This window comes from Budorcas taxicolor, chromosome 17 (genome assembly GCF_023091745.1).
Source record: "Budorcas taxicolor isolate Tak-1 chromosome 17, Takin1.1, whole genome shotgun sequence".
Taxonomy (NCBI): Eukaryota; Metazoa; Chordata; class Mammalia; order Artiodactyla; family Bovidae; genus Budorcas; species Budorcas taxicolor.
Genome location: NC_068926.1, coordinates 68,625,833 through 68,649,410, shown reverse-complemented (window position 1 = coordinate 68,649,410; position 23,578 = coordinate 68,625,833). Strand labels below are relative to the sequence as shown.

Here is a 23,578-nt window from a genome sequence, read left to right as displayed (position 1 = left end):
ATTACGTCTTTGTTCCTGGCCAGCGGGTCAGTGAGTCTCACCAAGAGCTGCTTTATAGTTTAGAAAATGTAAGAGGAAGCCACTGTGTTTGCGGCTTTCTTACTCCTTCCCTTTCGTTAAGCGCAGTGGCAGGAGAAGCAGCCCTGTCAGTAGAATTTTAAAAAAAGAAAGAAGTGAAATGAGCAGGACCTGGCCCCGGGATTGTGGCGTCAAAGTCAGCTTCTGAGGGCTGTGGGAGGGAGGACAGAGGTGGGGGCAAGCAGTCCTCCCAGGCGTGCCCTGCTTTGAGTTTGGACCGCGCCGTCCCCTCGAGGCATCCCGTGGCCTGTAAACGCTGAGATTGAGGGGTATCCCGGCCTAGAACGCTGCATCCTTAGCAGAAGTGACTCATCACACTGGCCGTAGCAGCCTCTGAAACAGAAAGTCCCTTCAGTTGCTGCTTGTTCTAATGCACCTTGCCACGTCCAAAGATGGAATCCAGACCCTCAGCATTTTCTTGCCTAAATTGGCTGCTTGCGTTCAGTCGTGGCTCACGTGCACGGTCAGAGCCTTGGCCCCCGTGGCCTGCATTCGTTAGGGATGCGGTGCCTGGCGATGGCTGAGCGGGGCCAAGAAAAGCACCAACCTTCCCTGAGCTCAGAGTCTGACTGAACCGTGGGGTTGTTTTCCATGCCTGCAGAGAGGATGAAAAATCTCTCTTGTGCCGACATCCTAGAGGCACCTGCGGTGAGAGGACACAAGCTGGTCGCCACCCTCAGTAGAGCCGCGGAGGGCGCAGGGGTCCTACCCGGTGAGGGGAGGGGTTTTAATGGGAGCTCTGGGACGGCTTTGCAACAGCATTTTCATTTCTCCGCGTCTTCCCCTTCCTCCTCTGCTTCAATTTCCTGTATGTGGAATGACTTCAGAGGGATACGGTTTCTGCATACCCCGTCCCACCGGGCCCTCTGCAGACGGATAGGCGAAGTAGATCCTGCGGAGGGAAGAGGCCGCCAGCGCCAGCCGATATGCGGGGAGGCGGTTTAAGTTTGTGAGGAGTTGCTTAGCACCTGTGAGAGGACTCGTATCTTCGAGAGCTTCACTGGCCGACCTTTCAGCCTTCTTTAATTCCTCCGAAGAGAAGCTCTCCCACCCTTCCCTCCGCCTGGGTGCTCGCGTCCACCGCAGACCTGTCAGGGATTCCAGGGCCCTGGATGTTGTGTGGCACCTGCGGATGAGGGGCCGGCCCCGACAGCCGCCTCTGCCCAAGAAGCACGTTTCTGGGCTGCGCCGAAGTGAGGCGCCTCAGGTAGATTTTGCTTCGTTCACTCTGACTTCCTTCTCGGTTTGATACTGGAGGCGTTTGTGCCTTGGTTTCTGTGATCCTCCTGGCCTGTGACTTTTAACCCCTCTTGCCTTCATTGTTCCCTCTTCTTAGACTGACGTGAACCTTGGGAAACAAGGTGGACTCCTGTTCTGGATGCTTCTGCTGATGTTCTCATCGCCTGTGACTTCGGAAGCCAGGCAGCTTTTCTTGCGTGACAGACACGCCATTGACTCCTTTACCTGCACATTCTTAGCACTCCAGAAAGAGCCTCTAGACTGGGGAGGTTTCTCTGAGAAAATGGCTCTCTGTATACTCAGAAGGGAATTATTTTTAATGTACGTCAACTCCTGTAGGAAACGGACGCTTAAACAGTTACCCAATAGCTGTTGGAGCGAGGCTCCCTGGGCTATGCCACTGAACAGCAGTCGCCTGAGCACTGGCCGTGCTCGCTCAGAGGACGGACGCGGCCGCGTTCCAGGCCAGCTGGGGTCCTGCGCGCGTGGGCCTGTCTGCAGCCCCAGCTCCTGCTGCCAGGACCGCAGGCACCAGCTGTGTTGTCTGCTCTTTCCTGCAGCTCCCTCAGAAAAGTGCCGTCATCCCTTTCAACTTGACAAAGCAAAAGGAATGTGGAATTCAGTCTTTTTCTTTATACTTTAATCAGCAAAGCCTTTATTCCTTTATCCTAACAGGATCCACAAAGGCTCTAAGGCAGCCCCGAGACACAGCATGTATTGGTTCCCCGTCAATTACTGAAACAAAACCTTTGGGCATTTCAGTTGGGGTACAGCCCCATGGCCATCCTGCCATAAGTAGAAGCTTAAACTGGAAAAGTACAGCTGGGCTGGAGGGGAGCTATTGTTGGCTTTGCTTACAGGGAGTTTTGATATGATCCTTGACTCTCAGCCATCTCAACAGTAACCTTCTTCTCACCCACATGGAGAATGAATTGAAAGAAGGTGTTAATGGTTTACATGTTTGAGCAATAGAAGGGACACAGTGAGTGAGTTTTCCCCATTCACATGTCTGTTTTTTGGGTTGTGTGGTTTTCTGTACCATGTGAAACTGTCGGTTGGCCTGGAGGTTGAAAGTCTCATGGATTTTTGGACCAAGCCCCTAAGCCACTGTCAGGGTTTGTCCTTGCTCTCACCTGGGGGAAGGAGAATTCTGCATCCAGAAAGCACAGGTGCTGAGCTCAAAGGGCCCTGAAATGGCCTCCCAGTCCAACTACTTACAAGCCGCGTGACCTTGGGCAAGTTACCTGACATCTCTGAGCCTTGGCTTCCTCATCTGTAAAAGGGGGTAAAAGCAGTTACCTTATTGGTAGGATTAAATGAGATAATGGGTATAAAGCCCTTGGCTTTAATAGGAGTTCAGTAAATGATAGCTTTTTATTTTTTATTTTTTGTTGCATAACACATCTTATGGGATGTTAGTCCCCCAACCAGGGATCAGACTCATGCCTCCTGCTTGGATTTGCAGAGCCTTAACCACTGGACCACCGGGGAAGTCCCCAGTGATAGCTTCTTAATAAATGTTAGAACAACCCCAGAAGCCTCTGCCCTGTACCCAGGGCACTTGGCTCCTTTGTGGCTTCTTTTGTCTCTCACATGTTGACCAAGAAGAACTGTTGCGATTCCGTGGTAGATGCTCAGTAAATGCTGAATGAGCGAGAGGGCCTGGTGCTCTCTTGCCTTGTTGCCATAGACCAGCACTTCACACCATGAGTTTTATGTTAGGAGGTGTCCTGCCGGGGTGCAGCCTCGGTGGATCCAGGGTAATTCAAAGTGGGGATGGCGTGGCGAGAGAGATACATAGATTTAGAGAGAGATAAGGAAAGAGTTTGCAGTTAAGAGAGTAGAGGAGAGAAAGAGGCTATATTCCTTGGTTTACATAGAAAGCCAATAAAGCCCCGAGACAAGGGACTTGAACAGTCTACGTAGGGCCACAGGCGCCCGCTTGAATAGCGGAGGGTGCCCCGCCTTGGGCTCCCTCTGGCTTGGGTCTTAGAAGCCCGGGCAAATAAGTAGATACGGCTAGCCTCTATGCCCCAGATGGGAATCAGCTAGAAAATAGAGTAAGAAGGAAAAGAAGACACGGGGGAACCAGTCTTTCCAGGAACTGGCCCATTCTTTATTGTCCAGAAAAGCTTTTTATACTTCTGGTTGTACATAGAGATCAATGGATAATACAAAATTATGCAGTGTCAGCAGCCCTGACTCTTATCGAGACCAGGCTTTCTCTCTGCATACCTACAAGTCTTAGGTGATTTACATCATCTTCTGGCCAGGAGGCCTATTAGCATTTTATGGCCCTTTTCTGATAAGGGTCCGTCAACCAGAAAACTTATTTGCCTTAAAAGTGTTGTTCTTACTAAAGTCTGGTGCCACTCTCAGAAAGCACTAATTAAGGTTACATTCTTATATAGCAAGGACACAACAATTTATAACAAGGAAAGAGGAGTACAGTGATTTATCACAAAGAGAAAGTTCACTAACTCAAAAGTCTAGTGTTGCTAACATCAAAACTACTATATTCCTTTTTCTATATCCCAATTACATTGATTAATATCCTCCAGGTGCCTAAAAGATAAAGAATATGGAGGCCTGGCAACAGTCATTGACTCAACAGTGAAACCCATCACCAATATAATTTTTAGCTTTTTAGAAAAGGCTCTATATCTTTAAGATGTTTTAAGCTGCGTGCCTCTCACGGTTGAGGGGGTGTAAACAATCACAAGTTGTAAAAGTCTCTGTCAGGCAAGTTAGAGAGCTGTCAGAGGGGTTTGAACTGAGACATTCCTTTTATATGCAGGAGACTGTTACCTGGAGCTCTAAGTTAACTCTTTCCAGAGAAAGGTGGTCGGGTATAGCCCCCTGATAGTTCAGTTCAGTTCAGTTCAGTCGCTCAGTTGTGTCCAACTCTTTGCGACCCCATGAATCGCAGCACACCAGTCCTCCCTGTCCATCACCATCTCCCTGAGTTCACTCAGACTCGCATCCATCGAGTCCATGATGCCATCCAGTCATCTCATCCTCTGTCGTCCCCTTCTCCTCCTGCCCCCAGTCCCTCCCAGCATCAGAGTCTTTTCCAATGAGTCAAGTCTTTGCATGAGGTGGCCAAAGTACTGGAGCTTCAGCTTCAGCAGCATTCCCTCCAAAGAAATCCCAGGGCTGATCTCCTTCAGAATGGACTGGTTGGATCTCCTTGCAGTCCAAGGGACTCTCAAGAGTCTTTTCCAACACCACAGTTCAAACACATCAATTCTTCGGCGCTCAGCCTTCTTCACAGTCCAACTCTTACATCCACACATGACCACTGGAAAAACCATAGCCTTGACTAGACAGACCTTAGTCAGCAAAGTAATGTCTCTGCTTTTCAGTATGCTGTCTAGGTTGGTCATAACTTTTCTTCCAAGGAGTAAGCATCTTTTAATTTCATGGCTGCAGTCACCATCTGCAGTGATTTGGGAGCCCCAAAAAATAAAGTCTGCCACTGTTTCTACTGTTTCTCCATCTATTTCCCATGAAGTGATGGGACTAGATGCCATGATCTTCGTTTTCTGAATGTTGAGCTTTAAGCCAACTTTTTCACTCTCCTCTTTCACTTTCATCAAGAGGCTTTTTAGCTCCTCTTCACTTTCTGCCATAAGGGTGGTGTCATCTGCATATCTGAGGTGATTGATATTTCTCCCAGCAATCTTGATTCCAGCTTGTGTTTCTTCCAGCCCAGCGTTTCTCATGATGTACTCTGCATATAAGTTAAACAAGCAGGGTGACAATATACAGCTTTGATGTACTCCTTTTCCTATTTGGAACCAGTCTGTTGTTCCATGTCCAGTTCTAACTGTTGCTTCCTGACCTGCATACAGATTTCTCAAGAGGCAGGTCAGGTGGTCTGGTATTCCCATCTCTTTCAGAATTTTCCACAGTTTATTGTGATCCACACAGTCAAAGGCTTTGGCATAGTCAGTAAAGCAGAAATAGATGTTTTTCTGGAACTCTCTTGCTTTTACCATAATCCAGTGGATGTTGGCAATTTGATCTCTGGTTCCTCTGCCTTTTCTAAAACCAACTTGAACATCAGGGACTTCACGGTTCACGTATTGCTGAAGTCTGGCTTGGAGAATTTTGAGCATTACTTTACTAGTATGTGAGATGAGTGCAATCGTGCGGTAGTTTGAGCATTCTTTGGCATTGCCTTTCTTTGGAATTGGAATGAAAACTGACCTTTTCCAGTCCTGTGGCCACTGCTGAGTTTTCCAAACTTGCTGGCATGTTGAGTGCAGCACTTTCACAGCATCATCTTTCAGGATTTGAAACAGCTCAGCTGGAATTCCATCACCTCCACTAGCTTTGTTCGTAGTGATAATTTCTAAGGCCCACTTGCCTTCACATTCCAAGATGTCTGGCTCTAGATTAGTGATCACATCATCATGATTATCTGGGTCGTGAAGATCTTTTTTGTACAGTTCTTCTGTGTAATCTTGTCACCTCTTCTTAATATCTTCTGCTTCTGTTAGGTCCAGACCATTTCTGTCCTTTATCGAGCCCATCTTTGCATGAAATGTTCCCTTGGTATCTCTGATTTTCTTGACGAGATCTCTAGTCTTTCCCATTCTGTTGTTTTCCTCTATTTCTTTGCATTGATCGCTGAAGAAGGCTTTCTTATCTCTCCTTGCTATTCTTTGGAATTCTGCATTCAGATGCTTATATCTTTCCTTTTCTCCTTTGTTTTTTGCCTCTCTTCTTTTCACAGGTATTTGTAAGGCCTCCTCAGACAGCCATTTTGCTTTTTTGCCTTTCTTTTCCATGGGGATGGTCTTGATCCCTGTCTCCTGTACAGTGTCACAAACCTCAGTCCATAGTTCATCAGGCACTCTATCTATCAGATCTAGTCCCTTAAATCTATTTCTCACTTCCACTGTATAATCATAAGGGATTTGATTTAGGTCATACCTGAATGGTCTAGCGGTTTTCCCTACTTTCTTCAATTTAAGTCTGAATTTGGCAATAAGGAGTTCATGATCTGAGCCACAGTCAGCTCCCGGTCTTGTTTTCGTTGACTGTATAGAGCTTCTCCATCTTTGGCTGCAAAGAATGTAATCAATCTGATTTTGGTGTTGACTATCTGGTGATGTCCATTTGTAGAGTCTTCTCTTGTGTTGTTGGAAGAGGGTGTTTGCTATGACCAGTGCATTTTCTTGGCAAATATCTATTGGTCTTTGCCCTGCTTCATTCTGTATTCCAAGGCCAAATTTGCCTGTTACTCCAGGTGTTTCTTGACTTCCTACTTTTGCAGAGTGGAAAGCACAGTACAATAAAGCAGGCAGACTCTGGTTTTGAGGGTAGATGCTCAGGAAAATCCAGGGGTACCCCTGAGGCCTGATCTCAGCCTTTGCTTTTGCCAGGCTCCCTTCCTCATGACCTTTGCCATGGGCGAGATTCCCCATGCTGGCTCCCAGCAGTGTCCTGAGAGATGCTTTGAGAAAACTAACCAGTTAGGTTGGCAGAGTGCTGTGGAGCTTGCAGTTGTCGATTCCCACCCTCTCTAGAGAAGTTTAACGGCCGTCACTGTTAGAGAAGCCTGCAAACAGCTGGGGAGAGAAGTCCCCCCTAGCTTTTTAAACTCGGCGTTTTCTAAGCGCTTTTGACTCTGTAGGAAATGATAGTACCTTCCTGAGGCTGTGATGAGCTCACCTGTGCAGAGCGCTTAACATAGTGCTAGACAGAGTGAGCACCACGTAGGAGTTGCTGTAACCATGATCGTTAAGTGCTTTTTCATCCTTGGACTCTTACAGAGTATTGAGCCATTCCCTTATTCATGGGCATTTACTTCCAATGGCATGTTGTTACGGACAGTAGTTTGCAGGTATTTCCATGGGAGAGATTCCTGGGAGTAAAACAGCTGGGCCAAAGGATATGCACATTCATAATTGTGATAGATCCTTCAGAGTTACCTTCCAGAACCCAGTCAGCTATTATCCAACAGTTCATTTGCCCAGTGAAGAGCTGAGAAGCTCTCTTCCCTTGCCAGACCCGCACTGGATCATCCTCCCCTCTTGTGAAATCAGAATGGAATGGAACACAGGGCAAGTCACCTTTTCTTCTGTCTTACAGAGTCTGGCCACAGATAAGGGACCAAAATGACGGACTCCAAGTACTTCACCACGACTAAGAAAGGTACTGTTTGTTTCATCGTGGGGTCTTCTCCTTTTTCTCTGCCCTACATTTCTCCTTGCTCCCTGTAGCAGGTGGGGGTGAGGGTGGGTGGAGGCCTGGAAATGAGTGTCAAGAATCACACAGAGCATTTTTAACCTTGTGGATCCAGAAACTTGAAGTGCTGATGGTGTAAGGAGCTGACCACTTCCTTCAGAATTCCAGAAGGAAAAGGCATTAGCTCTAAGTATAGGGGAAAAAAAGTCCTCTTTTGTTCCCCATGGCTTTGAGTTGTCTACAGTGAGGGGCTTTTTTCCATGCCCTAGAGGACAGAAAGCACACAGCCATGTCAGCAGTTCTTCAGTGAGCACTGTGCTTATCTGGGCCTCACTCACCCCTGGGCACGTGTTTTACGTGCTTGAAGTCAGAGTTTATATCCTGTTTTTCGTCTGAGATTATCATAATCATTTCCCCACAGTTCTGAAGACTCAGTCTGTTGAGTTGCTGCATTGAAATTTGCTGAGCTAGACTTGTGTTGTTGGGTGTTGGAGTTGTTTCTGCTTTTCAGGAAGTGGAGTTTGCTGTAGTGGCTGACAAGTGTGCTTTAACCCTGTAAGCATCTTTCTGTCTGGCCCTTCCTTCCTCCTTCCTTCCGTCCAAGTGAGATTAGCACTCGCCTGCCGAACAGATGAGGAGAGTCTGTCCTTGGTTCAGCGGAGCCAGGGCCTGCACATCAGGCCTTCATTTCTCTAGCCACTTTCCCCGAGTGTCTGTCGTGTGCAGTGAAGGAGACAAATGGAGTCTCTGGCCTGGCTTTGCTTGCTGGTGGGCAGAGAGGACAATTTATTAAGTAGTGTTCACTCTAAATGGCTGTGGGTGCTGTAATATTGGTGGGGGGGCCTGTGTGGAGCTAGCCAGGTAAAGAGGAGGAGGGGAGGGGATGGGTGCTGGGCCCAGGGTCCATCTAGGGAAAGGGAAGCCTGGCCCAAGTTACTGAAGAGTGTGATAGAAGGAGAGGTGGAGAGGTTTACAGGGCCTGGTGAACCAGGCCAGAGATGGGAAACAGTGCTGAGCGTATTGGGGTGTCAGTGTGGGGGTTTTGTGGGTTTCTTTTGAGGAGAAAGTCTAGGGAAATGTCTGGGACCAAACTTGACGTCAGTGATGGTTTTAGGCAAAAAGAGGCCTGGGTCAGATTCTAATCAAGGATCAAAGTAGGTGAGGCTTGGGGAGGCAGAACCACAGCTCACATGGGAGATGGTGTTTCCTGAGTTGGGGAGGAAGGCCGGGGTGCTGCTGGGGGTGGAGCGGGTGCCTGGTGTGTGACTGAGGAGATGGGCTTGGTGACTGACTGGACTCGGGCCCATGATAAGAAGGAGACGTTTCAGAAGCAGTCCGATTCCGGGTTCACTGCACTGGCCTTCTTGGGGCCTCGGAGACCTGGGCTTCGGCCCGTCAGTTGACTTCCAGCTGTACTGAAGCTGGCCAGTCATCTCAAACAAAGCAGGGGCAGCAGGGCTCAGGGTGGGTCATGGGGTCTGTTGGATCCCATGTCAGGGACATACAGTCCCCGGTCTCCTGGAGGAGAAGGGCGTATGCCCCCCTCAGTGCTCCAGAGCCTTGGGTTTGAACTGCGAGCTCTGAGGCTTCCTCCTGGCTCTGTTGAGCAGTTTCTTCAGTGTGGCCTTGCCCAGGCTGTGCTGCCTGATCATTCTCAATTAACCTGTTTACTGCCTCTCATCGCAGGTACTTTGCTGAACGCCATATTGTTCAGTCATTAAAAAAAAAAAAGAAAGAACAATGGAAAAAATACCTGTTCTTTTTTTTTCCATGTAAATCCATCCAGAACTTCCTCTAGCACTTCCCCCGCTCCTGATAGTTTTTGCTTCACCCCAACCCCAGGCAACTTGAGAGAGTAGTTGGGGACGCTCCTACAAAAAAGGGAGCCCAGACAAAGAGGGTCACGTGGCAGTTAGTAATAATCATGGCCACCTTTCCCCGCTGGCCACTGAGCAGCAGGCACTGAGCTGAGTGTTTCGCCACGGTTACAGGAGAGACTGCAAGGCCCCAGGCGAGGTCGAGAGTGCAGACGAGGAAGTGCGTTCAGAGAAGCGGAGCGAATGTCCTGGGTCGGCCAGAGCACGCAGGCTCTGGAGCTGGCAAACCTGGTTTTGAATCTTGGCCTTCCTTCTCGTGGCTGTGTCCCTTGTCTGGTTCCTGAACCTCTTCTATTCTCCATTTGCTCATCCGCAAAATGGGGAAGTATGGCGCTGTCGTGAGGGTGAGATGAGAAAAGGCATGGGAAGAAGTTACAGAGGCTCCTGGCTTAGAAGAAGGCTCAGGAAGGTAGGCTGCAGCTGTCTTGAGGGCAGAAGGCCTGTCTCACTCCGCCAGCAACCCTTACCCTGTCCCTGGGGCTGTCAGGGGCCTGCCTTCCTGCCTACGACAGGGCCCTGAACCAGCTTGCTTCCTCGTCTGCTTTTTTCTGATCCTCAAGGTCTTAAGAACAGTTTATCAAGCCCCGGAGCCCCAGCTGAATTCCCATTTTCAGATCTGAGACACCATTTGTGGCTCAGGAAGTGAAACCCTGAGTGAGCTCTTTTAACTCAAGGCTCTAGGAAAACAGGAAAAGCCATGTGTGGGAATTGAGCAGATCCTGCCCTCCCCCCTCAAACCTCGCGTCCCCAGGTTCCATCTGCGCCGGGTGCGGTGGCTGAGGAGAGCCCTGCCTCCCTCTGTGTTTTTTAGCTGTCTAGCTGAACAGGACCTGTCCGCACTGTTCTTATATCCCCAACTTCCATGGTTCCTCTCCCCTCAGTTGAGTGTGACCTCCAGGCTTCCATCCTCTGCTGCCTGCCCCACCGAGCCCAGAATCTAAAACTGCCCTCAGTGGGCAGCACAGAGTGTCTTCCCTGCCTTCTTTCTGTTCTTTTGGAGGTTGGGGACGGCATCGCCACCTGGCAGGTGGAGATGGATCACTCACACTGCCTCCTTTTTTAGGGGAGATCTTTGAGCTGAAGGCAGAGCTGAACAGTGACAAGAAGGAGAAGAAGAAGGAGGCGGTGAAGAAAGTGATCGCGTCCATGACCGTGGGCAAAGACGTCAGGTGTGCAGGGGCGGGCTGGCTGTGCCTGGGGGCGCTGAAAGAGGGAGGCTGTCGAGCCTGGGTCCAGTTCAGATCCCCCCTTTAAAGCATCCCTAGGGACCCATGTCTGCCCTCGTGTCTTTCTCTTCACAAACCTCCTTTCCAAACAGAAGGTTTTGTTTGCAGAGGGGTCACGTGCTCCGATGCTGACGGGGTCAGGCAGTCATGGAGCAAGTGAAGTGGGCTGGGTTGAGGAGGCAGCGGCCAGCGAAGTGAACGTGGTGCTCCCCCGTCAGGAGCCCCAGAGGACATTGCTGCTGGGGAGATGACCCCAGCAGGGCCAGGTCTTTTAAAAAGAATGGGGAGTCTGGATTTTTCATTTTAAATCCCCCTGTTTTAGATTGCCAGATGAGGGGGTTCCCTGGCAGCCCCGTGGTTAAGACTCAGGGCTTTCACTGCCATGGGTCCGGGTTCCACCCATGGCCGGGGACCTCAGATCCTGCACTAAAGAGAGAAACACGGTGTAGGGAAAGCCCACCACAGGGCAGGCTTGTTCTGGTCCACCCTACCGTGTGCATCTGCTGGCAGAGCAGGTCACATGTAGACTTGTGGCCGCGCCTCTGTTCACACATCTTCCCAGCCTGGAATGTCCCTTCCTGTTTTCCATTTACCCTGCCACCGCCCTCATCACACCAGCCCACTGCCCTGAATATACAGCACTTGCTGTGTTCCCGTCACTAATTCTCAATTCTAGACGTTCTTCCTTTTATTACTGGTTTTTTGGCCTCATTGCCTGGTTTCTGGGATCTTGGTTCCCTCACCAGGGATTGAACCCAGGGCCCTGGCAGTGAGAGCACAGAGTCCTGACTCCTGGACCTTGGTGGCGTTCGCTAGACTGCCCTCGCCTTACGTGCACTTGTGTCCCTTCGCGCCCTGCTGTCAGGTCCCCAGGGGCAGGGCGAGGCTTTATGACACTTAGCACTGGAGAGTATCTGAGAGTCGGAGAACACGCTCAGGTGTCTTCCTGGCAGTCCCTTGTATTCTGTAGGTAAGGGAGGTATTCCTGCCAAAGAAACCAGAAACAATGACTGCCCAGTGGTCACGTGGGCAGCCTGGGTAATGGTGGAAGCAGACTCCCGTCCAGCCCTTCTAAAATCCAGACCCAGGGCGCTTTCCTCCATTTCCTCTCTGCTGTGCACTTGTGGTCTCCAGCCCGTGCCTGGTAGGCCTGGGTGCCAGCAGGGAGCGGCTCCCCATCCGAATCCCTCAGCAGGACCCCACTGCTCCAGGCTTCTCCGGGATTGCCCTGTCCCATTGCCACGCTCAGCAAGGGACCTCCTAACAGTGTCTCAGGAGAGACAGTTCTGCAGAAAAACCTGTGGAGGACAGAGCGGCAGAGGGATCCAGCGTCTGCGGAACCCGGGCTTCCTTCCGAGGCACATTCCTTCCAGGACCACGTCTCTCCTTCAGTTAGAGCCCCTGCCTGCCACAGAGGGGGCACCTTTGTCCTCTGTCTCCGATGAGCCTCTGCTGAGGTGACAGCCCAGGAGAGCGAGGCGGGCTCTCAGCTCCCCCCTTCCCAGCCTGGCATCTTCCAGGGTGACGCATCAGTCCAGGCTCAGGAAACTCACTGTCCCCTCTTACATCCCTATTCCCATGTCTTTGCCCATAAAGTCACGAAAATTGAGAAGAGGAGGCGATAATTTCAGAGACAGAAAACCGACCACTAACTATATTTCACATCTCAAGGAGCCTGTGACCCCGGGACTGTGGGTACCATGTTGGGAAGGGTTCTGCCCAGTATATCAGCACTCATGAGCACAGGCTTTGGACTCAGACCTGGCACCTTAGGCAGTTATTTGTCATTTGTGAGCCTCAGCTTTGTCTTCTGTACAGTGGGGATAATCTACAGGCTTCTCAGGGCCCTTAAATGAGATCATATGAAAAGCCCTGAGCACCAAGCCTGGATTGTGGTGTGAGCCCTGTGTGTGTGGGCTGGTTCTTAGTGAGTGCCTTGTAGTGTCCATGGTCCAGCCCAGCCTTGCTCCCCTAAGCCCTCTGCAACCAGCAGCCTGATATAAGTGGTCACGTCAAGTATCAGGGAAGAAAAAATGATCGTTTTCATTTCTGTAGCGCCTCCTTAGTGTCGAGGACTAGACGCCCTTAAGTATGTTGTCTCTCTCAGTTATAACAAGGGCCCTGAGAAATGGGGTTTGTTATTTCTCTTTCTTGCAAATGAGAAAATCAAAATGGGGATACAGACATTTTCCCAGCTTGATACAGCCAGCAAGAGGCAGAGCTGGCTTTGAGCCAAGTCTGATGGACTCCAGAGCTCATATATGAGCCTTGTGCAAAGAACAGAGGACTTTTTGGCTTTTAAAATCGCCCGTTGGAATTCCATTTCTACCAACAGATGCCCAGGGTGATGGAGCTGGTGCCCGGCCTTTACTGGGAAGTCCTGTTAACATTTCTTGTCCGCTTTGTGTGCCCCCTCCTCCCCAGCCCCCATCAGCTGCCCGAAGAGTCCTCCTCCTCTTTTCTTTGGGCTTCCCCACACTGACGTGGCTTTGACCTTCCAGTGCCCTCTTCCCCGACGTGGTGAACTGTATGCAGACGGACAACCTGGAGCTGAAGAAGCTGGTGTACCTGTACTTGATGAACTATGCCAAGAGTCAGCCCGACATGGCCATCATGGCCGTCAATACCTTTGTGAAGGTGTGGAGGAGCTGGGCAGGGCTGGGAGGGCTGCTCACCGCTCAGTCTCCCAGGGTGCGGCGCCGCTGCCCCGGGGAGAAACATGGAGGCTCCTTTCCACCCATCTGACTCCCCGCCTGGGGGCTCTTCCTCCAGTGGAGGGCTCCCACTGTCTCCAGAAAATCAGATGCCTTAGAGCCTGCTAACTCGGTCCCCGTGAGGCTGCCCCAGGCCTGTGGGTCCCCGTGGCCCTGTGTCGTTTGCAGGCTCAGAATGCAGCATCTGTCTGAAGGCGTCTTGCTGCCCTTCTAGGCTTCGCACCTTCCTGCATGTTCTGTCCTCCAAGTGGAGGATAAGCAGGGACTCACATTGTTAGCTCTGTGCACCTTTAAAACCTCGGCTCCCCAGCCCTGTTGACATCCACATGTGGGTGAATGGGGTTCTGTGTCCCAGTGCTGGGTGGATGCAGCTCAGATTATGGCTCTGCTCTGTGACCAGCTGAGCTCCTGACCCTCCTGAGAGCCTCAGTCCCCTCACCTGTGAAATGGGAACAGTATTGCCTGTCTGCTCCGAGTATCAGAGGGAGCTCTGCAAAGCCTGGCATCTGGCAGATGCGAGGCACCTCTGCGTGTGGGTGTGTTCGGTCACTTCAGTTGTGGCCAACTCTTTGTGACCCCGTAGACTGCAGCCTGCCCGCCTCCTCTGTCCATGGGGTTTCCCAGGCAAGAATACTCGAGTGGGTTGCCGCTTCCCTCTCCAGGGAATTTTCCTGACCCAGGGATTGAACTGGTATCTCTTGTGTCTCCTGCACTGTCAGGTGGATTCTTTACCTAAGCCGCTGGGGGAAGCCCCAGTGCCCACACACACCCTTCGTTTCGGTGCTGTTGGCCACAGTCGGGGGGAGACCCCACAGCAGCCATCTGGTATTGCTCAACCCGCCCCTGCCCCTGGCCAATGGCCGCTTCCCCTCAGGACTGTGAGGACCCCAACCCCCTGATCCGGGCCCTGGCGGTACGGACCATGGGCTGCATCCGCGTTGACAAGATCACAGAGTACCTGTGTGAACCCCTCCGGAAGTGCCTGAAGGATGAGGACCCCTACGTGCGCAAGACGGCGGCCGTGTGCGTGGCCAAGCTCCACGACATCAACGCCCAGCTAGTGGAGGACCAGGGCTTCCTGGATACCCTCAAAGACCTCATCTCTGACTCTAACCCCATGGTGAGTCTCTGCCACCTGCTGTGCCACCTCTGCCACCCTCAGGGTCGCTTTGGGCCTCCATCAGGCAGCCCCGGTTCTGGGCAGGCAGAGCCCTGCTGGTGGGCTAGCTGCTTTCCTGCCCGCAGTGGTTTGGGCGCCATCTTTGGAGTGAGCTTCTCTGCGCAGCCTCTCTAAGGAGCTGTGTGGCCGCGGGCCAGCCGCCTGACCTTCCCAAGCCCTTTTCTTTCTCAGTAAGCCAGATCTAATTCTGCACGGCTGCCGGGAGTGTGGAAGGTGGTGTGCCTGGCATTAGCCCAGCACGCAGCGGCTGTGCCCTCCTCCCCCTTCCAGTCACCGTCGCCATCACTGTCCTCCCACCAAGACATCAGAGTGCTCTGACCGGGAGGGGCGCCCCCTTCCCCACTTCTCGCAGGGCTATAGAGGCTCACCCTGGAAGTAGCGTAGCCTGGTGTACTGGGCACTGGGCACGTCTGGGAGGGGAGCTGGTTCCTCATGGCGGCGACAGCAGCAGTTTGGAGAACAATGGGGCCATGTCTAAAATGAAACATATGACCTGCCCCCCCAGACATCTCGTTCTGTGTCCCTCTGAGATGCCCATCGCAGGTGGGCACCCGGGGCCACTACAGGGATGCCGTGGAGCACTGCATGGTCAGGGGAGAGTTGAAAACCACATAGCCCCCTGTGGGAACAGCTGCCCTCGTGGAGGAAAGGGTTGCAGGCCCGGAGCTTCTCCTGCACCCCGCCATGCTCCAGGCCCAGCTGCACCCACCACCCCGAGGGGTTCCGCAGGAAGCTTCTGGCTCTGAGAGGCACGATTGTCAAGCTCCCAACGAGCTGCTGTGGCTGGTAGAGGGTGACTGTGTGTTAGGTAGCTTTCTCTCGCCAGGAGCTCAGAGCCGATCTCTCTTGTTGTGGTTTTCTTTAATGGCGGGTACGCTTAGTTTCAGCTCACAGAGGAGTCAGTGGAGCGGGTGCCTGCAGTGGGCCTCAGTGCTCCAGACCCTGCCCTTCGGGTCATACCCCTTTCAGGGTGTTTGTGCTCTGACCAGCCACCGTCATGAGCTGCCTGCTGCCCTGGCCTATGGGCAGCGCCCCAGCCTCTGCCTCCTCCACCCTCCCAACAGGTGGTGGCGAACGCGGTGGCTGCCCTCTCGGAGATCGCCGAGTCTCACCCCAGCAGCAACCTGCTCGACCTGAACCCGCAGTCCATCAACAAGCTGCTCACAGCCCTGAACGAGTGCACCGAGTGGGGCCAGATCTTCATCCTGGACTGTCTGGCCAACTACACGCCCAAAGACGACCGGGAGGCCCAGAGGTGAGGGGACCCGGGGCTGGGAGGCCTCGCCAGGCCAGATCCCCGGGGCGGGGGCTCCCAGAAGCTGGGCCACAGGCCTCCGGTGGGCCTCTCTCCAGGGCCTCGCCCCACAGACCGTCCTCAGACACAGAGCCAGGCTGGAAGTGGTGTTGCTTCAGGCAGGCAGCTTGCTGCCCACTGGGCACAGAACAGAACCCAGGGCCTGCTCGGGCCACTGACGAGACTTCAGTCACTGCAGGCCGAGGTGGGAGGTGGGTAGCGTGAGAGCTACCGTTCACTGACTCCCACTGGGAGCCTGGGATTCTGCTGGGTGCTTCCCCCGTGCAGGATCATTTTTAAAGCAGCTTCGTCATTGTCTGTGGTTCACAGGGAGGTGGAGGAGGTCACAGGTCTCCCAGCTCATGAGAGTCCCAGCTCATGAGTCAGGTCCCCCTGACTCTTGGTGCTAACCAGCATGGTGCCCTTCCCGCTTTGAGCGCCCTCACAACAGATGGCAGGGAGTTGACATTTCTCCAGTATTTGCTGACGGCCAGGCACTGTGCTCAGTGCTGGACATGCATTGTCTCAGTTAGGCTCCCAGCAGCCATGTGCAGCTGGCATCGTCCTCTCCCATGTTTTAGATGAGGAAACTGAGGCTCTGAGTGATTTTGACCTACAGGAAAGAGGACCGGCATCTAGATCTCCCTCCTACAGAAGACGTGTTATCTTGATAACTAAAAACAGGGTGCTTCCTCCGTTTGTCTCTCCTGTTCGCCCCCCCCTTGGAACGGACCACAGCATCTGTGAGCGGGTCACCCCCAGGCTGTCCCACGCCAACTCTGCTGTGGTGCTGTCGGCCGTGAAGGTGCTGATGAAGTTCATGGAGATGCTGTCAAAGGACCTAGACTACTACGGCACGCTGCTCAAGAAGCTGGCGCCACCCCTGGTCACGCTGCTGTCGGCCGAGCCCGAGCTGCAGTACGTGGCCCTGCGAAACATCAACCTCATCGTGCAGAAAAGGTAGCGGTGCTGCTGCACAGGGGCCCTGCATGCCCCAGGGCTGGGAGGGGCGGCCTCTGCTGAGAAGGGGCTCCGAGGGGAGACTGACCTGCCGCCGGATAGGGCCTCTCAACAGCTTAAGCCAGGGATTCTTAGCCACTGGTATCTTTGTCTCACAGGGGACATTTGGCAGTGTCTGGAGACATTCTTGGTTGTCATCATGGGGCCTGCTGCTGCTGGCATCTAGGGGTGGAAGCGGGGAGGCTGCCCCACAGCCTGTGGTGCACAGGAGCGCCCCCCCGCCTCAGAACGCCAGCAGTGAGAGGCTGAGAAGCCTTGGCTTAGCCTAGGCAGGTAGAGGCTAGCATGCACTTGTTAACCATGGACAGTGGCTGGTCCGAGTCCCCACAGCCCTCCTGAAGCAGGGGTTGGGTGGTGTGTATGCGTGTATTCTTCCTGGGGAAGGAGTCCAAGCTCTGGAGACTGGAGGACGACACGGACTCTACATCAGCCTCGGGGCTGCTCAGAGTGCAGAGCACCTGTTTCCCTCCACCCTGCAGGGATGACCACAGCAATGAGCCGCTGCTCCCAAGGGAAGGCACTGGGGTGGCTGGGGCGAACAAGCCGTGAACCATCCTGGGAGGGGCCCGGCAGCTCCGTGCTGGGGGTTGGGCAGGGCAGGCTCTGCAGTTCAGCTTCCAGCCTCTCTGGTCAAACAGCTCCATCAGCAGCTAATTCACAGGCAGAACAAGCACCTCTCGTAAACATTCTCTCTCAGAAGGCTGCACAGGCTCCCTGTCCTTATATCCTCAGTCTGGTTCTGAGCACGCGCCTCGGGTCCCAGAAGCGTCAGGGGAGTTGGGACGTTTGTAGAGGTTTGGGAGGTGAATTCAGGAAAGCTGTCTGAGTGTCTGAGCAGAGGACGAGACGAGAGTCGTCATTGCAGTGTGGGGCGAGTGAGGTGTCGTGGCTCATGCAGCCCGATCAGCAGAAGGGGCTTCCTGTGTGGGATTTATTCAACAAGCCAGCCTCCCAAGGGGCTGAGCCTGATGCCGAGGCACCGCCAGCCCCAGGCCCCATGTGCGCTGGGCAGCTAGTGCCGAGTCCTGGTGTCAGAAACCACCTCTCCAGCCGTGCAGTGCAGGACCCCACCGCCCCCCCACCCCCCAGCACAACCGAGGCCCTGCTTCTCCAGGAGCCCTCCCGCCCCACCACAGCCTGCCCAGCTCTCCCGCTGTGTCTTCTCCCCTCTTCACCGTTCTCTTCCTCCTCTCTGTTGTGGAAAGGCCGTGGGAGTGGGAGCCAGGGAGGGATGGTGACTCCCATCTCGTTCCCGCCCCGATTAGCACTAGGGGTGTGACCCAGGACAGGCCACTCCCCTTCAGGTTTCCTCAGCTGGGAAAAGGAGGCGGGGGGGGGGTGCCGGTTGAGGGAGGGGCACAGACACTTCTGACAGTGAGTGCTTTCTCTGAGGCAGGCATGCATCATGCCAGGTGCTTGGCATCTACCTCTCGTGTAGGTGTCCAGGTCGGGGTCCCCAGGACCCCCACACATGCATTCAGAGATTCACTAGAAGGACTCATTGGAGGTGGCATATCGGCTCCATAGCTGTGGTTTATCGGCCTGGTGGGGCTCTACAGCTGGACCGTAGGGAGAAGGCCAGGTGGCGTCTGGAGGAGTCCTCACGCTGACCTGCTGAGTTCCCTCCCCTGTCAGTCAAGGCACAGTCAACCCCCTGTGTCCTACTCGGGAAGAGTGGGAGCACTCTCGAGAGCCAGGTTCCCGGACGCCAGGCCTCTCTAGGACTAGCAGTGCAGCCCTGCGATGGTGACGTTTCTGACAGAACGCGTCCCGTCTCATGAGTGAGAAGACGGGCCTGAGGTCACCAGATAGAACTGACCAAGCCCATCGCCTGGTGCCTGTGACCTCCTGAATGTGAAGTGTTTCTTGCTTCCCTTCCTGGGATGGATGTGGTTGGACACGCAGGAGCTGGTCAGAACCTTGGTCACAGGTCCCCTGCCCAGGAGCGTGTGGCCACGGGAGTCACTGCCTTCACGGATGTCAGGCCCCACGTCCGACCCCAGAGATGCCCCAGCAGATGTGAGAGGCCTCTGACCTGCTCTTTGCTCTTTGGGCGCCCTCGCCCACCGCCAGGCCTGAGGTCCTGAAGCACGAGATGAAGGTGTTCTTCGTGAAGTACAACGACCCCATCTATGTGAAGCTGGAGAAGCTGGATATCATGATCCGCCTGGCCTCCCAGGCCAACATCGCCCAGGTCGGCAGGGGGTGATGTCTGGGCCCTGGGCTTCGTAGGCAAGCTCTCCACGAATGTTATTGGGTACTTTTGTGATTAAGGAGCCTGTTCTTTCTGTTGTCACTTACATCCGCCCATCAGAGCGGATGCGTTAGCTAGATCACCCTAAACAAGGCTTGTCCAGCCCTGACAGGTCATCCTTCCTGGTTTCCTCTCGGGGCACCTGAGAGCTCCCTCCCTCCCTCAGGACTCGCACCTTGAACGAGAGGCAGGATCCCATCGGGCTTGTGTCTGTGCGCACCCCCAGCCCAGGGGTGTTCCTGGAGGGCGCTCTGCCAGATCCCCCTAACTCCATCTCGTCTGTCTGGGCCCCAGGTGTTGGCGGAGCTGAAAGAGTATGCGACCGAGGTGGACGTGGACTTTGTACGGAAGGCTGTGCGAGCCATTGGCCGTTGTGCCATCAAGGTGGAGGTGAGCCTCTGAGACTGTCCTGGGTGGGAGGAAGGAGGAAGGGCAAGGAGTCCAAAACCGGGAGACCAGTCTGACTCAAACAGCATCTTTCAGCTGCTCACGACCCAGCAAGGCCTGAGGGTCACGGCTGGAGCCCTGCAGGCTCCCGTGGTACAGATTTGGCTCCTCCTCATCTGTAATCTTCCTGAGTTGCTGCAGATGAAATCAGCCCGTCATCATCATGGGATTTCCTGCAGCGTTAGCGCAGATGATGGGGCAGCCCAAGCTGATGGTGGCCCCAGTAGACTTAGCTTTCACTTCATGGACTTTGGGGCAGGGGGCTCTGCCTGCTGAATGTTTTGGCACGTTTCACGATTCAACCGTCTGTGTGCCCTTTTTTCCATATTTTCAAGGGTCACTGAGACCCCTGTGTCCTGGCCCTTCATCCTTCATGTTCTCTGCCTCTGGAGATGTTCTTGGGCCACTGACCTGACTCTCCTTAAATGGGTCCCTGGATGCCAAGGGGTCCCTTGAGCCCAGCCTCTCAAGACATTTCCCCTTTGACGCCTCTGATGGCAGTGAGGAGTCGCTCCCACAGTCTGACACAGTATGTTGGAATTAGGGGGTGTGGGGAGGCCTGGCCCACGCTCTCCTCTCCCCACACAGCAATCCGCCGAGCGCTGCGTGAGCACGCTGCTCGACCTCATCCAGACCAAGGTCAACTACGTGGTTCAGGAGGCCATCGTGGTCATCAAGGACATCTTTCGCAAGTACCCCAACAAGTGCGTGGCCACTGCTCCCGCCTGTCAGGGCGCTGCGGTCCTGGGGCCAGGTGGGGCGGAGGGGCACGGGGAGCGCTCCCTCCTCCTCTCTTCCCTGCTGCTCTGCGCCCCAGGCCTAAACGGGAACCAAGGTGGAAAGGACAAAGCTCATATCCTCTTCCCCACCAGCCTCTTTGGCTCTCGTAAAGTAGCTGCCCGTGTCCCTGGGCGCCCTCAGCGCTCACATGTCGCCGCACCCTGTTGTCCAGGTACGAGAGCGTGATCGCCACGCTATGTGAGAACCTAGACTCCCTGGACGAGCCCGAGGCACGAGCCGCCATGATCTGGATCGTGGGCGAGTACGCCGAGCGGATAGACAACGCGGACGAGCTGCTGGAGAGCTTCCTGGAGGGCTTCCACGATGAGAGCACCCAGGTGAGGTGCACCTGCGGGACTCAGGGCCCTGCCCCTCCTGACACCACCCTCGCCGTGTGGGCATTCATGTGAGAGGTGAACAGGGGACAGGCGTGGTCCCTTTCGTCCCTCACTGTGGTGCCTAAGGGGCGCTCCTGAGGATAGTCTGTGGCGGAGGACTCTGAAGGCTGCAGACGTTTCTGGTTTTGTTGTTGTTTTAAATTATTTTGGCCCTGCTGGATCTTCATGGCCCCATGTGGGTTTCTCTAGTGCAGTAGTCGGGGCTACCCCCCAGCTGCGGTGTGCGGGCTCCCCGTTGCGCTGGCTTCTCTTGTGGGGCACGGGCTTGGTTGCCCCGGGGCCTGTGGGGTCTTCCTGGAGCAGGGATCCAAGCTTTGTCTCCTGCGTCGGCAGGTGGGTTCTCATCCACTGTACCACCACAGAAGTCCTGACTTTGTTTTAATTTTGTATTTATGGTTGGATAGGAACTACACTGACTTAGTTCAAAACCTAAAAGACACGAAAGGATCTGTAGTGAAAATTCTGCTTCCTGCCCCTCTCCCGGCCTTGAGTTCTCCTCCTGGAAAGCACCATGTTACTCATTGGTTTCTGTAGGGAGGGTGGGTGGGTTTGCTTCCAGAGAGCGAGTTTAGGAACACACCAGCCAGTTCCTCTACAGAGACAAAAAATAGTCAATTTTCATCACTTGTGATACTTAACATTCCATAAAGTCAAATTCTGATTTAGTAAGCTAAACCCTTGCTCCCAGGAGAAATAGAGTCTTGTTTCTGTACACCTTCAGTCACTGCATGTTTATCTGCTGGTCAAGATAAACATCGTTTTACATGTGTTTTGTTTAAAGACACCTTGCTTAATACACTCCGTTGATTCATTAGCATTGAACTCAAGGCCAGCAGCTGTAACTCACACCTGAACAAAGCTCATCTGACACATGTATTTTCTCCAAAGGCATATCTCAGCCTTCCTGCCCTTAGGAGCCCCAGACAGCTCTGCAGCTCTATATTAGGGTGGGGTGGGCCCCTTGTAAACAGCAAAGTCACCAACAAAAGGCCCCAAGCTGTGGACAACGTGGCACGTTTACGATGAGAACTGAGCACCACCTCACTTCACCTCAGCCAGGAGCTTGTACGTCAGGCAGCGCACACATTCGCTGCTCTGAACGTCTGTGAATGACTGTGAAGGTGCCATAAGCATGGGTTTCTGGGTCATGAGTAAATGTTAGCAAGCAGATTTGCAGGTGTGTCCTGTGTGAATCATGAGGACCAACTGTTTATATATTTCCTTCTCATTTTTTTAATTATTATAGCAAACCATGCAAATTCAAACTGATCAGCAAGTTGTATTTTTCCCTTAAAAATACATCTGAAAGCCATGACATTGTGAGAGCTTTTTACAGCTTCCTAGCTTCATGCAGAAGGACCCTGTTTAAGCAGGGTCCCTGACTGGTATTTAGGTGTCCAGCCTTCTGCTCTTTTAAACAGCTCTGCTAGGAGCAAACTGTGGCAAGCTCGTCTGCAGGTACAGCTGGAGAACGGGTTCTTAGGAGTGTGGTGCTGCTAGGAGGGCCTGTGCGTTGCCGGTCCGGGTTGCTGTGTCCAGACTGCCCTGGCACAGAGGCGGTTCTGGTTTACACTCCCATCATGGAGGCCGGGGGGCCCCTCTGCTTGTCTCCTGGCCAGCCTAGGGCGTTCTCAGACTTGGTGTGTGTAAACTGCCCGCTTCCTGTGCCTCATGGGAGGCAAGTTCAGAGCTTTTATAAGAATACTTAGTGCTTTGCGATTTGGGGACTTACTTTAGATTGTCTTTTTGAGTCCCCTCATCCTGGCTCCTGAGCCTCTCCAGCTGTGGGCAGGGGAGGGGCTGAGATCAAAATGCCAAGATCTGTTGGATCATGGAGAAAACAAGGGACTTCCAGAAAGACATCTAATTCTGCTTCATTGACTGTACTAAAGCCTTTGTGTGGATCACAACGAACTGTGGAAAATTCTTAAAGAGAAGGAAATACCAGACCACCTTAGCTGTCTCCTGAGAAACCTGTATGCAAGTCAAGAAGCAACAGTTAGAACTAGATGTGGAACAACTGACTGGTTCAAAATTGGGAAAGGAGTATGACAAGGCTGTGTACTGTCACCCTGTTTATTTAACTTATATGCAGAGTACATCATGCAAAATGCTAGTCTGGATGAATCACAGGCTGGAATCAAGACTGCCAGGAGAAATAATCAACAACCTCAGATATGCAGATGACACCACCCTAATGGCAGAAAGTGAAGAGGAGCTAAAGAGCCTCTTGGTGAGGGTGAAAAAGGAGAGTAAAAAAGCTGGCTTGAAACTCAGCATTCAAAAAACTAAGATCATGGCATCTAGTCCCATCACTTCATGGCAGATAGAAGGGGAAAAAGTGGAAACAGTGACAGATTTTATTTTCTTAGGCTCCGAAATCACTGTAGATGGTGACTGTAGCCATAAATTCAAAGACACTTGCTCCTTGGAAGAAAAGCTATGACAAACCTAGACAGCATATCAAAAAGCAAAGATATTACTTTGCCAACAAAGGTCCGTATAGTCAAAGCTATGGTTTTTCCAGTAGTCACATACCAGTGTGAGAGTTGGACCATCAAGAAGACTAAATGCCAAGGAATTGATGCTTTTGAAGTGTGGTGTTGGAGAAGACTCTTGAGAGTCCCTTGGACAGCAAAGAGATCAAACTAGTCAATCCTAAAGGAAATCAGCCCTGAATATTCATTGGAAAGACTGATTCTGAAGCTCCAATACTTCGGCTACGTGATGCAAAGAGTCAACTCATTGGAAAAGACCCTGATGCTAGGAAAAATTGAGGGCAAATGAAGGGGACAACACAGGATGAAATGGTTAGGTAGCATCACTGACTCAAAGGATAGTAATTTGAGCAAACTCCAGGAGATAATGAAGGA

The 23,578-nt window shown here is 53.0% G+C and overlaps 1 protein-coding gene across 2 annotated transcripts in view; it reads left to right on the top strand.

Moving 5' to 3' along the window:
• AP1B1 (adaptor related protein complex 1 subunit beta 1) overlaps positions 1-23,578 on the top strand; it is a 52,867-nt gene that overhangs the window by 14,364 nt on the left and 14,925 nt on the right. For both annotated transcript variants that reach the window (XM_052654411.1, XM_052654410.1), the window contains exons 2-11: positions 7,420-7,482; positions 10,456-10,561; positions 13,120-13,255; positions 14,207-14,452; positions 15,577-15,767; positions 16,545-16,766; positions 18,900-19,020; positions 19,375-19,470; positions 20,116-20,231; positions 20,480-20,645. In XM_052654411.1, coding sequence (XP_052510371.1) covers positions 7,446-7,482; positions 10,456-10,561; positions 13,120-13,255; positions 14,207-14,452; positions 15,577-15,767; positions 16,545-16,766; positions 18,900-19,020; positions 19,375-19,470; positions 20,116-20,231; positions 20,480-20,645 — 1,437 coding nt within the window. In that variant the 5' untranslated portion in view covers positions 7,420-7,445. The remainder of the gene's footprint in view (positions 1-7,419; positions 7,483-10,455; positions 10,562-13,119; positions 13,256-14,206; positions 14,453-15,576; positions 15,768-16,544; positions 16,767-18,899; positions 19,021-19,374; positions 19,471-20,115; positions 20,232-20,479; positions 20,646-23,578) is intronic.